The sequence below is a fragment of the Electrophorus electricus genome, chromosome 19 (assembly GCF_013358815.1).
Source record: "Electrophorus electricus isolate fEleEle1 chromosome 19, fEleEle1.pri, whole genome shotgun sequence".
In the NCBI taxonomy this organism is placed as follows: domain Eukaryota; kingdom Metazoa; phylum Chordata; class Actinopteri; order Gymnotiformes; family Gymnotidae; genus Electrophorus; species Electrophorus electricus.
In genome coordinates, this window is record NC_049553.1 from 11,481,132 (window position 1) to 11,496,259 (window position 15,128).

Genomic DNA, 15,128 nt, shown 5'->3' on the forward strand with positions numbered 1-15,128 from the left:
ACCGAACAACATTGTTCTGTAATAAATATTTTTCAACACTTACACTTCCTTCCTGTTATTTGCAAGTTTGTTACAATATTCACCTTCAGTTCTGTGACTGAATGCAGTAAAACCAAAGTAGTTAAAATCACTTGAAATTACACCACTTTAGGTTTCCATAATATTTTGATCAACCAATAAAAAAACATACCTTGCAAATTCTTTTGATTCAATGAACAATTCTTCAAGATGAAATTGTACAGATGTAGTTGTTCTAGAAACCAGATCAAATTTAAATTTGAGAGCAACAGTTATTCACGTGATTTGATGTCATTTCATAGATGCTGATGTTGAATGATTGGTTTGCTATTTAATCTCTCTATTCATAACTGAAGCTTGTCTAATCTCTCCTGAGTTTTGTGAAAACACGCACAAAAAAATCCAGTACTTGTCATCCACATTCATTAACAAGAGAAATGTGAATTGGTTTTGATTATGGTCCATTGATGCACTGTCTATGCACTATGCACTATGCTCATGGCCATTCTAATACTGACCTGTGAGACTGTGAATACACTCTTCATGTGCAACATTTTCTATAAAATCTGATGAGGAGAAAGAGCAGATCAAGTTTTCATAATCAGAAGTGCAGTAAGAAGTCGTTTCAGCATAAGCAAATAATCCACTGTCAAGCAAATATATATACATGGACAAAATATTAACAAACAAATATACAAACAGGCAAAACCCATGGCTGATAGCAATAGCAATACTTGTTTTGAGTTTTCACTTGAAAAATTAGAAGATAATTAGTTTTTTAGTGACACATCTTTGATTTGGGACTCACAGAGCACTCTGCTGATGAGGGCCAGAGCAAAGACGAAAGCACACAAAGAAACCAGCAGCAGTCTGTCCTTAGGTCATGTGCTTTGGTCATGACCTTTGTCCTGGCACCAACTGAAGGGTCAGCAGGGTCAACTGGTCCTGGTACAGTAGAGGGGCTCAGATCAGCTGCCAGAAATATGAGGAATGACTTCATTATATCATATATAATGTTTAGAATGAAAGGCCTAAAAATGTTATACATTTATATGTTTATACTGATTTTAATATTCATAATCACAAGTGTGTCATAAAACAGAAATAAGTTATATGTAGGTGTAGTAGGTATAGTTATTTTTTTTTCCACATCATATTTTCTTACATGCTATCATGTTCTGAATTGAATGAATACGTGATGTTCAGGGATGTGAGGCAGGATGCGGGTGAAATGGCATCTTTAGGGAAGTCCAGTCATTATCATCATCGTCAAGAAACAAAACATCACCAACCAAACAAACTGAAGGGCAACTGATGTGCACAACGTTACAACCCAACTGTATAGTCAACAACAAGTCACAGATGAAGAACATCCCTGAACTTTAATATTCTTTTCAACTCCCTCGTTCATTCATCAGTTCCCCTCAGTGGAATGTCACAGAATATTGACACCATAGTTCCACTACTTTATTAACTGAATTTTTATTAAGTTAGTTCTGCATTCAGACAGCATAATTTTATGGGTGGTGTTTGAACAGGGTTTGATTATTATTATTTATTTACACAAACCCTTATTAATTATTTACTATTTGTTATCTATCTATCTATGCATCCATCCATCCTTCCTAAATTCACATAGAAATGGACACAGATTTTAAGATAGATTTTTCATTATTTAAAATGTGGTATAGACTGCGGCCTGAGCGCCCTCTAGAGATACATGTAGACCGAGAGCCCCCTGTGTGCTCTCTCAGACCCCAGTCCCTCCTACACAAGGACAGGCCGGGTAGGTCACGTTAGAGCCAGACTCAGGGGCACACAGCCACCCCTCCCCAATTCATGAAAATCATGGCTCCCAAACCTGTTTGGACATCGCTGACCTGATAACATCCTGCCCTAAGCAGGTCTATAAGTGCTGACAGCATATATTGTGTGAAATGTATATATTTGGAACTAATGTGAGTTGATTACAGTTTAGCATAGTTATCAGTAGATGGTCCATTATCATCAGTGTTTTAGATTTGTTACAGATTAATGTCAAATGTAAACATGACATTAAATTAGCCTACCGACTTTGTGACATTAATGTGGCTATATTACAGTTATATTACTATAACTACTAATATTATCATTAGTATAAGTATAGCTTTATTGCTCACTTGTACAAAGTGTATTTTTCTGCACTGTGAGTGTTGTTTCTATGCCAAGTATGGGACAAATGAAGCAGGTGGCAATAGTGAACGTTCAGGGCACTGTGGAATGGAATATCCATAGCTCATCAGTGTTAAACAGGCAATAAAACCACAAAATGGGCCCACAAACAAAAAAACACAAATCAGGACCCATACAAACAGCAAAACAAATATTTTACAGAGAATGGAGGGCTCTAAATGCACAAGAGTAATGCATTAAAGTACAGTACTTAAGTAAAGTACCATCAGCTGGAGACAATGACCCTAATGGATAAGATAATAGGTAACAAGGGGGAGTAAACAAGAGCACAAGGCAGGACTGACAAGAAAACAACCAGAACCAGAAGAGAAGGGACAGAATAGAATTGTGAAACCAATTAAGTTGTAGTATGTATGAACACAGGTGAAAATTACTGCATTCTTACCATTAGAGGGTAGTGTGGTGCAACCTGAGTAATAATTAGATGCTCTGATAATAGTAGATTCACTGTAAGTGCATATTATTGCATTCATGTGCCTAATAATGTTAATGAGGGAAATGACAGATGGAATGTACGTACTGTTTTTATTCCAGACCACACATACATACATACACATATACAAATGGATGCGCATAAATACATAACTAAACATACAAATACACAATAACTCAGGTCAACAATTATATCTAGCTTTCTACTCTGTATGTGGAACAATCATCTAGCAACTTTCTTCTTTTTATAAACTGTGTTGTGAACTTCATCCTTTACCAAAAAGATTAACCCTTTCCTCTCTTCAAAGACTACGTCCCCTTTTGTATTATAGGCTGTTGGTTGATGGGCAGAGGTAGTGTAATTGGTATGTTGCCTTTCTTACATTCATCATCTTTTCACATTTGATGGCATTTAGCTGATGCTTTTAGCCAAAGTGACTTACAACTCTGATACTTCCCTGGTATGGCCAACCAATCAGCACTTCCATCTACTTCCCTAAACTAACCAGTGTGGCACGAGGCTTTCACTGACTCTTTGTGGTGGCTTACAGGGCACTGTGTTAAGAGAGAGAGAGAGAGAGAGAGACCGACCAAGCAATACGTACAGGGATGGAACAACAACTACATTGGATGTTTGCTCACATGCTATGGAGACAATGCATAAGGAATGACAGGTAAGTTAACTAAAATAGAGACTTCTTTGAAAAAAAGCTGCTTAAAAAGATATGCCACTCTGTTACGTGTCATATGTATAAAAAAACAAATATGATCAAGTCTTTAAAATACACTGTATTGGTGAAGTGAAAAAAATTCTGATAGGTGTCTTTCAAAAGGCAGGATGATATTAAGCTACACTAAACAGGGAGGACCAATTTTCAAAGTGCAATTGACTTTCTTAGACAATATACTGTACAGAGTCCAAGGATATGTGTTTATATATAATGATGTATGTATAAATACATGTTTGTGTGCAATGTAATTTGCCTTCAATTTTTAAGAATAAAAGTTACTGCAAATTGTGGCGTTAACATTGAGGCTAGAGTTTGGGGACAGGGGCTCCCATGGTACACCACTGCTTCTCTCGCTAGGTATTTTGTGGGTTTTGTGGTGGTGGTTATTGTTTTTTTTGTCATGCTCTTGTTATTTAGTTATTGCATAGTCATTTTGAATGGTTTTGACTGTCCCTCATTTTATGTGCATCCCCAGCCTCATGTAGTTGTCTGTTTCCTGTAGCCATCACCCTAGTATTAGTGCCTGTTCAGGAAGCTCTCTCTCTCTCTCTCTCTCTCTCTGTGGTTTACCTGGCCTCTATTCTGTTTTTTTTTTTTCTTGTTCACTTTTTCTCACTAATTTGCATGAGCGTCATGAATGTATGATACAAGTAACGTCTTGCTATAGGAATTGTAAAAAGGCTTAGTTTAATTATAGAAGTGATTTAATTGAAGCTTTTGGCGAGCCAGAGTAGCTTATAGGTTTAAAAGACTGTAGTTATATCAAACCAATAAAAATTACATCCATATACAATAATGTGATGAGACATGGCTATTTAGTTTTGCATGAAAGTATGTACTTTAAGTTAACAATATTCCATGTATTAATTGTTTATTTATCTCCATGGCTTCAGTTTGCATGGTTGTGATGAAATTTTGGAATGTATTTTGGGATGCTGTCTGAAGTTCCTTATCTCAGCAAAACCGGCGGTGTGAGGGACTGCTGGTAGCAATGTCCACCATCCCTTAGTAAAATCAGAATGCCCTTCAACATGGTGGCAAGGATTCCACCAAGGTCAAGTGGTGAGGAGTAGTGTGGGAGTGGCTTTCTTTTCCAGAATTTGGTCTGGGGTCTGGTCCTGTATACCAAAGGTATGCTTTGAACCAATAAAAGAGTGAACAGATTACAGCATTATATCACAAATATCACATCAGTTTGAACTATTAGGAAGTGGGATATATTGCTGCCAAAATTCCATCTGAATTTAATCTATCATAATATTTCATGACTATGGGATGTTAAAATAAAATATATTTTTTACACAACACTCTCTGCAGATTATGATGTTTATTATTTACAAATGTAATAATTATAATTTAGCAAAAGTAAATAACATCTGTATGATAGCTGTATGATAAAACACTCTGGATGAAGCTTTAACTTGAATAACCCTCCACTTTGTCTCAAAGTTGTGACTAAATACAAACAATCTCTAGAACTAATAAACAAAGCAATGTTTCACTTTACAGTGCTCTAATTTTACAGCATCTCCACATTTACACCAATAAGATGAAGTGTTACAGTAGCAATCTAATGCATTTCAGTACTACCCAGTGCTGCTTAAAGCATCCTGCTCATCATATGAGACTGAAACTGCTAAAGATGCATTCTTGCATCATCAGCAAGCCCAAACTCATTAATGAGCATATGGTTTGTAACAACACAGATATGTACAAGAAGCAATGCCTGAATACTTAAACAAATAAATACAAAGAAAATCCAGCCTGAGATTTCAATTCCCTATGCATTACGTTATGGCCATAATTACAATCTCTACCTCTAGGTTTTACATTCCTGCTTTGGCCTCACAGACATGCTTGTGTTTCTTCCCATCTTCAGTGCATATTTCATCCAGTAAATCATAACTGGCAGAGCTGAGCTCCATTATAGCACAGTCTTCTCCTTCTATGTGAGCATTTTGATCTTTCGAGTCATTAGGCCCAAACTCATTGATGACCATGTGGTTTGTCACAGTACAGAGATATGAACATGAAGCAATGCCTAAATATGTAAACAAACAAATAAATACATAAGCGGGACACAAACAAATACAAAGAAAATTCAGCCTGAGATTTGACTTCCCTACACCTTATGTTATTGCCATAATTACAATCTCTACTATCTACTATCTCTGTTTTACATTCCTGCTTTGGCCTCACAGACATGCTTGAGTTTCTTGCTTTCTTCATTACAGAATGCATCCAGTAAAAGATAACTGTCAGAGCTGAGCTCCATTACAGCACAGTCTTCTCCTTCAGGGTGAGCATTTTGATCTCCCTTCCAGTCATCTGGCTCATTTCCAGTCCAGTACCTGGTTGTCAAGGGAACAAAATAAACAAATCACTATTACAAGTGTGCCATTTTGTTAAAAGCATGTAGACTAAATGCGTAGTGATCTACCATGATATGATCATGTGACCTCGAAATGAACAGGACTTTTCAGTGGTGTCTGTAATGGACCAACCTCGGTGTCTGACTGAGCTTTGTGCCATCTAACCAGTGCCATTCTCCCTCCACCACAGCATCAGTCAGACCGATCCAGTAGAACTCACTTCCAGAACCAGGCTTTGATCTTTTTAAGAAATCCTTTAATGAAAAATATTGTGATTAGAATCTGTAAGACATTCCGATGAACAGGACAATAAGGGCATAACTGTTCTGCATTTCAGTGAGTATTTTAGTGTCACAGCTATTACATTCAGACATCATACCTGCTCCATTGGACTGGTAACAATCACCAAATATCCTCCCTTATCAACACAAGCATTCCGACTGGCATTCCAGGTCTCCTCATCAGTAGAGAAGTAGTAACACTTCCCACTGAAGAACTTCCAGCCCTGAGCACAGTGGTCTGATTTCATCTTCAGAGCTGCAGCATTGTGATTGCACAGCGTTAATACACTACTCAGAGACAATGCTGAAGAGATCAGGTTATGATACACAATATAGAATCTGATAAATACACAAAATACTGTTTACTTTCAAATATCACATAGTGATAAACTAAAGGACATTGAGGCCAGGCATAGAGGATTAAATGGACAAACAAGTACTCAAACAAGAATAAATTAACTTTAACACATTTTGCCCTCCACTATTCACAGTAGAATTCTCTTTGAAAGAATAATGAAACTGAAGATATTCTTTGCCAAATTAGTAAGTGACCATCAAAGTGTTGACTATGTAAATGAAAGTCAAAACACAAGTATTGAAGGATTCTTCTTGGTACACATTCAATTATTTTTATGAAGGCCATTGTTTATACTGACATAATATGTATATTGTTTTCTAGTTTTCTAGTTCAGACTGAAACTGTAGATCTCACTTTTGGTTAGATTTTCCTTTTCTGCCTGCAGCTGCTCCATACTCCTGTTTATCTCTGGAAAATCAGGACAACACCAGTATATCAGTACATCTGAATGTCAGGTTTATGACAGCTAACAAAAGGAGTTATATAGTCAACATAAATAACAAAATGTAAGAAATATATTTCATCCTTCAATACTGATTCTATGTGAAAGGGTTTTGATATTTTGCAAGTCATTTGATTCTAAAAGTAGGAAGTGGATGTCAAAGTGCCATCTTGGGTTTATAGAAGAAAGCAGACATTTCTGGCTTTGGCTGCATCAGTTTTAGTCTTGTATTCCAGTACAAAAATGGAAGTTGAAACCAAGATGCACAGATTAATCCAGCACACAGCTTGTCTGTCTGTCTTTTATTCTCCAGTAAAAATCTTAGAAATAAAGTTATGTCTTCACTATTAGAATATAATAATTACCAGAGAGCTGACTGACCAAACTAGTTTCACAAACAGAAAGATGCACATTTTCTTTTTCCAGGTTTTGAAGGGTGTCAATCATGATCATATGATCATACACTGAATAAAGATGGTTCTTTAGCACATTTGTGTATTGTTTCCTAACAGGCTCCAACTGATTCTTGTCTGTTACCCTGAAACTCTTCTGAATAAGGACATCTTTGTGGAAATTGAAAGTACTGAACTGCCCATTGAATGATCTGGCATTCATCCAGGGGTTGTAAAATCAGCACTGATACACATACACACACACACACACACACACACACACACACACACACACACACACACACACACACACACACACACACACACACACAAACAAACAAACATTCTCTATCTCTCCTAAATAAACACTTGACCCCTGTGTCTTGAGTCATAGTGGGTCTCTGAGGGCTCATAAGAAGAAATCATGAGACATTAAAATGACAGCTGGGTTTGTTAATAACAATGTAAACAAAACAGTGTACATTATCAGGGAGACTTTGTCCATTTATAAAATATGAACACAGGTACTGTATTTTACAAATATAAACATCAAGCTCTGATTCAACATAAGATTTGTATTTACCTTTGAGTTCATTTGCTAACTTTTCCTTCTCTGTTTGGTAGTTTCTCTCTCTCTCATCCATAGTGTTCTTTGTTCCTGAAATAAAAGAACAAAACAATCATCAATCTACTAATGTGGAGGTCCAGATTAGTCAGCCTCTTATTCTTAATTTGAGGACTAATATTTCTAAAAGTAAATCTGGATCTCACTTTGAAGTTCACTGGTCAAATTTTCTTTTTCTTCCTTCACCTGCTCAATACTCCTCTTCATCTCTGGAAAATCAGGATGACAGCAGTATATCAGTACATTTGAATGTCAGTATAAATAACAAAAGGTAAGTAATATATTTCCTGCTTCAAGTACTATTCCCTATTGTTATACTATTAGAATAAGCATCTTTCCTTAGCTAGTATATGAAGCCTTATGCACTTGCTGTCTTTGGGGAAGAACTGCACCTCGCTCATTTCCATACCTGTCGTGAAGTTTATTAATCTGTAAGATAATCATTTTGATATGTTCTTAAAGTTCTTTAATATATCTGTCAGTAACAAACTGACCCATTTATTTATCTTTATAACACTTTGCTTTTTCCTCACACACACACAATGTCTTTTTGCTGAAGATGTGACCCTGGCCTTGATTCAGTGTGGCTCTGTGAGTGCTCATATGGAGAAACCAATCAGACATTTGAATGATATCTGGGTTGGTTCATAACAATTTTAAAACCAGTCTACATTATCTGGGAGCCTATAAGCTATAAACAGATACAATATTTTACAAATACAAAAGCTATGATTTGTATTCTTCTCTGATTTGTATCCTTCTCTGTTTGGTAGTTTCTCTCTCCTACATCCATAATGTTCTTTGTTCCTGATAGGCAAGAACAAAACTATTAACCTACTAGTGTCAAGGTTCAGATTAGTCATCCACCTATTCTATTTGTGATGTTTAATATTTCTAGAGGTAAATCTAGATCTCACTTTGAAATTCAATTTTCAGGTTTTCCTTTGCTTCCTGCCGCTGCGTATTAATCAATAATACCAGACTTTGTACATTTAACTCATAATGGATACTTTAAAAAAGCACTGATTTATCTGTTTCAATCTTAGATCTCTACTTGCCATTGAGTTCATTTGCTAAATTTTCCATCTCTGTTTGGTATTTTCTCTGTCTCTCATCCAGAGTGTTCTTTGTTCCTGAAATGAAAGAACAAAACAATCATCAATCTACTAGTGTGGAGGTCCAGATTAGTCAGCCCCTTATTCTTTATTTGAGTTTTAATATTTCTAGAGGTAAATCTGGATCTCACTTTGAAGTTCACTGGTCGGGTTTTTCTTTTCTGCCTGCAGCTGCTCAATACTGCTGTTTCTTTCTGGAAAATAAAGATGATGTCACCATGTTAATATGAATGTCAAATTAATGACAACTTACACTAAGTTAACTCCTCAGTCAACACTGTATAATTCCACACTATATATGTCTGCTTATTAAAAAAATCTTACCTGAGAGAATCTTTTCACTTAAATTGTAACTCCTTAAGATCTTCTTGTAATTATCTAAACTCACATCAGATTGAAAAGTGACAAGTCTTTTAGTCATTTAGTTTCATTATACGTGCTGGTGTTGGTGTTAAAAATCAGTAATCCCTGTCACCACCTGAAGCCCCTGATTACTCCTGAGCTTTGTTTGAACCAATGAAGGAATGACAAAATTACTAAATTAATAATATACACAAGATTGCATTTCCAGCTCTTATTTCATACTTCATGTGTGAAATAGTTTTGATTAGTGGATTGACTTTGACTTCATGTTGCACTGACCTCTGAAAAAGTTCAACTGCTTCTCAGATTCTTCATGGGACAGCTTTCCAAAACCATCTGAGAAAGAAAAGAAATCTACTATCTACTTAATTAACAACAAGGAGGGAAAAACAATAACAACATCAGTTCGTAATGGCCCAGCATGTTAACCCAACCATGATCTTAAGCAAGTAAATAATGATAAAACCAATTTATAACAATAACAACAATATTAATTTAGCCAGTGAAAAGTTATACTTTATTATTAATGTATAAGCATTTGATTTGTCACTCACAGAGCACTCCAATGACGAGGGCCACAGCAAAGAGAAGAACACACAGTGAAACCAGCAACAGTCTCTCTATAAGTCTCTCTTTAACCTGTGCAGTGTTAATGACCTTTGACCTTGCTTCTGGTGAAGGGTCATCAGTGACATTTGGTCCAGGCTGAAGACCAGCTGCCAGGACCAAAATTATTTTTGGAGAATTATTTAACAAATAAAAGGCAATGAATGTTACTTAAAGATTTTGAGCTTCTGCATCCCTTTGTTAGTCACTGAAAATGACTTTTCCTCCATATGAATAACCAAAAAAGACATCCAACAAGCATTTGCCACCCAAGTTTCTGCTGGTGTTTTTAAATAATATTTCCTAAAGTTCTACATGGTCTCGAGCTCAGATCAGCATGACAAGCACTGTGGTTGCAGGTATTACAGGGACCTGTAGACTCTAATGGGTCTACTCTTTTTGAAAAATAGCAATAATTTCCCCGGCTACAGTCTGTACCTGTGCATGTATAAAAGGTACCAACAGGGCACAGGCTAGTGCCCAATAAAGTGGCCAGTGGATGCAGGTGCAAGGTAGATGTTCCTAATGAAGTGGTCAGTGAGAGTGTACATATACATGTATTTACACCAACATGAGGCCTAGATAAAACTAATTACAGAAGTGAAACACAAAATACACATGAGCTGAGATGTATTAATAAACCATTCAAATTCTCATACAGACTCACCTGGATTAGAGGAGGCCACATTTGAGTAGGTGACCTCCTCCTTTGCTGCATCAAATGACAAAGAGAGTCATGGATTAATTCCTAGATTAATTCTCAAGTCATTACATTAGATAGTACCACTGAAGGTGTTTCTTAAAGCTGGTTTATAGTGGACAAAAGCTGTAGATGGTCATTGCAATCACTTCTATTTTGATTTGAGTCAATGATGTGAACTTCAGAGTATATGATGTCATCAGATTTGGAACTCTCTTGTCACATGAACATGAGAGCAATATAAAGAACAGAGAAAAAGAGAGAGAATGAATGCATTTAAAGGCATTTGTGAAATAAACAAGTCTGCAAAAAGCAGTGTAGTGTTTATATAAAAAATATTGGCTGTTGGAAATATACTGAAAATCTGTTACAAAGTCCATCTTGTATGATGCTTTATGTCATTTCCCCAGACCACAGTGTGTTGGAATTACAACATCTCCCCCAAACCTTTTCAGAATTCATCAACAGTTATTACCAACAGTATTAGTATTAGCTGTATTGTGTCATATGCAACTTGTCAATAACACTTTACAAAAAGGATATATCAATAACACTGTCTTATGCTTTACCTGATTACTAATCAACAGATTATGACAGAAAAGACAAAGTAAATATGTTCAAACAGAGCTTTTACTTTTTTTTCTATCAATTCCACTGTCTCGGTGTGCCTGGCACCAAGACGGAGTGAAACAGCCACCCACCCACCCACCCACACACACACACACACACACACACACACACACACACACACACACACACACACACACACACACACACACACACACTGCTTGTACCTTCCCCCTTATTTAAAGCCCACGGATACTCTCCTCCAGTGCTGCGCATTGCTTGTCATTACAGCACCTGGAAAACGTGCCAAGTGAAGCCTGCTCATTTGCGTTGCTGCTCCAAGAGCCTTTACTGCCCACGTGATTTTTTTTTCTTTTTCTGCTGCTGTGTTTATTGTTTCTTTGTTTTATGGTGATTCTCCATACCTGCTGCCATCACATACACATTTATTTAAATCTAACCTTAACAAGGGTTAAAAAATGTTTTTCCTGTGCTTATAATATTTCTCAAACCAAAAACTCCTCTTTCATCAGCTCTTGTCCATGTTCTGTAAATGATATTTGTAAATGTTCTGTATACTGAATATGTTTTGTTTTATATGTCTAGGTTTTCTTTTATTTACTGAATATTGTAAGCATCTTTGGGTCACTGAAAAGCATCATACAAATATAATACATTATTATTATTATTATTATTATTATTATTATTATTAATAATAATAATATTAATAATGTTACTATAAAGTGAATAAAATGAATGGGAGAAAATGTGTCTTGTTTCAAGACGGGAAGAAAGTTATTATTAAGGTATTTATTATCAAGAAGACTGTATGTTGGGTGGCTCAACTTAAAGAATCAATTTAAAAGCTAAATATGATAGACACTGTGACTGTGGTCATGTAACTGCAAATTCGGTTGGGAATACAGCAAATTATTTTTAAGAAAATGATTATTTATTCTGCACTGTTGAGAATGAAAGGCTGCTAAAAGGCTGCTAAAAGCCCCTCTGTCCTCAGCATTAAATAAAAATTTGTTCACAGGGAAATTATATTGCAAACTCAGATACTTTTTGCAAGTGTATACAAGATACCACTCATTTTGTTTTGTGTTAGAGCTGTCCAGGATGCGCTGTTACGGTGGGGGTTTTATTCCCTCTAAAATTGCAGGATCACCGCAAATGGCGAAACATAGACAATGGAAATGATTCCATGCCACAGCCTAACCTGTGTAATCCTTCAATTCTGTCACATTTGTTTAATTTTTAAAGTTGTATTAATTACTTCTATTTCTTCTCTCTCTCTCTGTCTGTCTGTCTGTCTGTCTGTCTGTGTGTCTGTCTGTCTGTCTCTCTCTCTCTCTCTCTCTCTCTCTCTCTCTCTCTCTCACACACACACACACACACACACACACACACAAAACTCTTGAATTGGGACATGTTTGAACTTTTGGTTAATTCCTCAAACTAACCTACAGTTATGGCCAAAAGATTTGAGACTGACACAAATATCAGTTTTCACAATCAAACCCACTTTTGGTTTGGAGTGGGTTTGTTCAAATTTATCCTAAAAACACTGCCAGGAACAAGGAATGGTATCAAAACATCCTCCAAGACCAACTCCTCTCAATTGAGCAATTTGGTGATGAACAATGCTTTTTATTGCATGATGGAGCACCATGTGACAAGGCAAAAGTGATAACCAAGTGGCTTGGTGTACAAAACATTGACATTTTGGGTCCATGGCGAGGAAACTCCCCAGATCTCAATCCCATTGAGAACCTATGGTCAATCCTCGAAAAGAAGGTGGACAAACAAAAACACAGAAACTGTGATGAAATCCAAGCACTTATTAGGCAAGAATGGGTTGCCATCAGTCAAGAAGCTGATATCCAGCCCAAAAGCTGATATCCAGCATGCCAAGGCGAATTGCAGAAGACTTATAAAAAGAAGGGTCAACACTGTAAATATTATGTATTTGCTTAGACTGGATGTATTTGTCAATAAAAAGTTAAACAACATATGAAAATACTTATAATTGTACTTCACTACACCATATAAACATCTGACAAAAGGATCTAAAAAAAAAAAACTGAGGCAATAAACGTTGTGAAACCAAACTTTGTGTCAATCGTAAAACTTTTCCCCACGATTATACTTCTCTGCAGTTGATGCTTTGTTATTCAGCCTTTTGTCATTTTCTCTGTCTATCTTTGCTTGCCTTTTGTTTTAATCATGTTTGGGTTTGCTTTAGTGTGTCCCTCATGCTATGCATCTGTTTTGGTCTCCATTTTATCCTCCCATGTTGTTTGTAATTATCTCGCTCTAATAAAGAACTCCTGCATTTGCATCCTGCCTCTCGCCTTGTCCCTGCTAAACGTTACAGAATAACCAACCAAAATAAAACAAGGATGCAGCAGGAAGGCCTTGCCGAATTGCAACATATTGCAGCCTCACCAGTTCAGCCTTCACTTGATGCTACAAGGGACACTGGCTTAGTCCCAGGAGAGGAGTTGGTTTATCTTAAAGTTCTTCGTTCTACTCTTAGGGCTGGGAAGCTTTTGGTTCTTTCTTCAATGATGGCAACTCCTAGTGAGTGATGGGGAGGACACTTCAGTTAGGAGACTTATTATGCAATGCTGCATATAGTTTCAGTACCTGACCTGCCCTAACTCCCCAGAGCTGGTTAAGGTATTGTTCATGAAAACACTTCTCAGGGGAAAAGCACTAGAGTGGGCTGACATAATTCTCAAATTCATAGCTCAGGAACCAAGGACTGTGGAAGGCTTCTTCCAGCTGCAATTAACATAAATTTTTTGGGGCATCACAGCAACAACATCCAAGCTTCCCCAGAGCACCATCCAGCTTGATCCAGTTCCAGTTCTGTCGTGATGGATGCCGCTCAGCCTGTCACATGGGCTGCACCTCAAGGTTCTCCTGTACCCCTAACACTGCTTCTCGTGGGCCTCCCATGACATTCAGGACTCCTGAGGCCACCTCCCATAGCCGGCCAGTGACTCGTGAGGCCTCTTTGTTGGCTCCCCAGTTCCCTATTTTTCCTGTACCCTCAACCATTGAACCTTTCTCATTAGTTGCTTTGCCACCACCTATGTCATTCCTTCTGTCATGCCTGACACTGTGATATGGCCTGCTTCATTCCCTGGTTATATTTTAGTCCCTGTGCATATGTCTGCGCTGATTCCTGTACTTACCAGAGTTCCTGTTTGTGCCTAATGGTTTTTCAGTTCCTGTACCCATTGTAGTTTCTGTTCTCATGTTTGTTGTATTTTCTGTTCCAGTGTCTGTCAATTGCCCTTCAGATAATTACCTCTGTCTCTGTTCATACATACCTGTTCCTTGCCCTACCTCTGACTTTGTTCAAGCAAATAATTCTAGTGTTAATTTGTGTTTTGGTTCTGTCTACTCCTTGTGTCCCTGCTATATCTGTTTCTACTCCTTAATCAGGTTTGTCTCCTAAATCCACTCCTGATGCTGCTCACACTCCAGTGCCAGTTCCTTACCCTGCTCTATGTCAAACTCCTTGTGTTTCCTCAGGTTCAATTCCTGTGTCCGCTCCCACAGTTACCCAGGTTTATGGTTCATGTCCTGCTCCTGAGTCTGTTTCTGTGGTTGCCCTGGTTCATGCTCAGCTCCCTTGTCTACTTATGAGTCTTTATGCCCTCTGTATTTGTTCTTGTAACTGCTCCTGTTTCTGTGCCCGCTTCTGTCCCTCAGGTTTCTATTTCCAGATCAGCTTCCTCAATGTCCTCTGGTTCTGTTTCCTGTCCAACCTCGTCGTCCATGGCTCCTCCTTTTGATCCTGTCCTGGTCTTTGCTTCGTGTGGTGTTCCTGGTCCTGCTCCAGTTCCTGCTCTGTCTCACCTGAACTTCTGCCTCTGT

At 37.4% G+C, this 15,128-nt stretch overlaps 1 protein-coding gene across 1 annotated transcript; it reads right to left on the reverse strand.

Moving 5' to 3' along the window:
- Positions 1-4,362: 4,362 nt before the first annotated feature.
- LOC113569015 (CD209 antigen-like protein E) lies at positions 4,363-11,510 on the reverse strand. The gene is made up of 9 exons (XM_035519993.1): positions 11,462-11,510; positions 10,635-10,679; positions 9,916-10,077; positions 9,641-9,697; positions 6,779-6,832; positions 6,165-6,322; positions 5,918-6,039; positions 5,594-5,764; positions 4,363-4,531 (listed from the first exon to the last, which is right to left on the reverse strand). The coding sequence occupies exons 1-9, from the start codon at positions 11,508-11,510 to the stop codon at positions 4,363-4,365; spliced, it is 987 nt and encodes a 328-aa protein (XP_035375886.1).
- Positions 11,511-15,128: the final 3,618 nt, after the last annotated feature.

What these genes read in the sequence shown, in the direction of transcription:
- LOC113569015 (XM_035519993.1), bottom strand. Translation starts at nt 11,510, where the DNA reads ATGCGCAGCACTGGAGGAGAGTATCCGTGGGCTTTAAATAAGGGGGAA. An exon ending in GCAGTTGAACTTTTTCAGAG is followed by an intron (nt 6,833 to 9,640) that starts GTCAGTGCAACA and finishes CTGATTTTCCAG; the next exon opens with AGATAAACAGGAGTATGGAG. An exon ending in AAGCTCAGTCAGACACCGAG is followed by an intron (nt 5,765 to 5,917) that starts GTTGGTCCATTA and finishes CTTGACAACCAG; the next exon opens with GTACTGGACTGGAAATGAGC.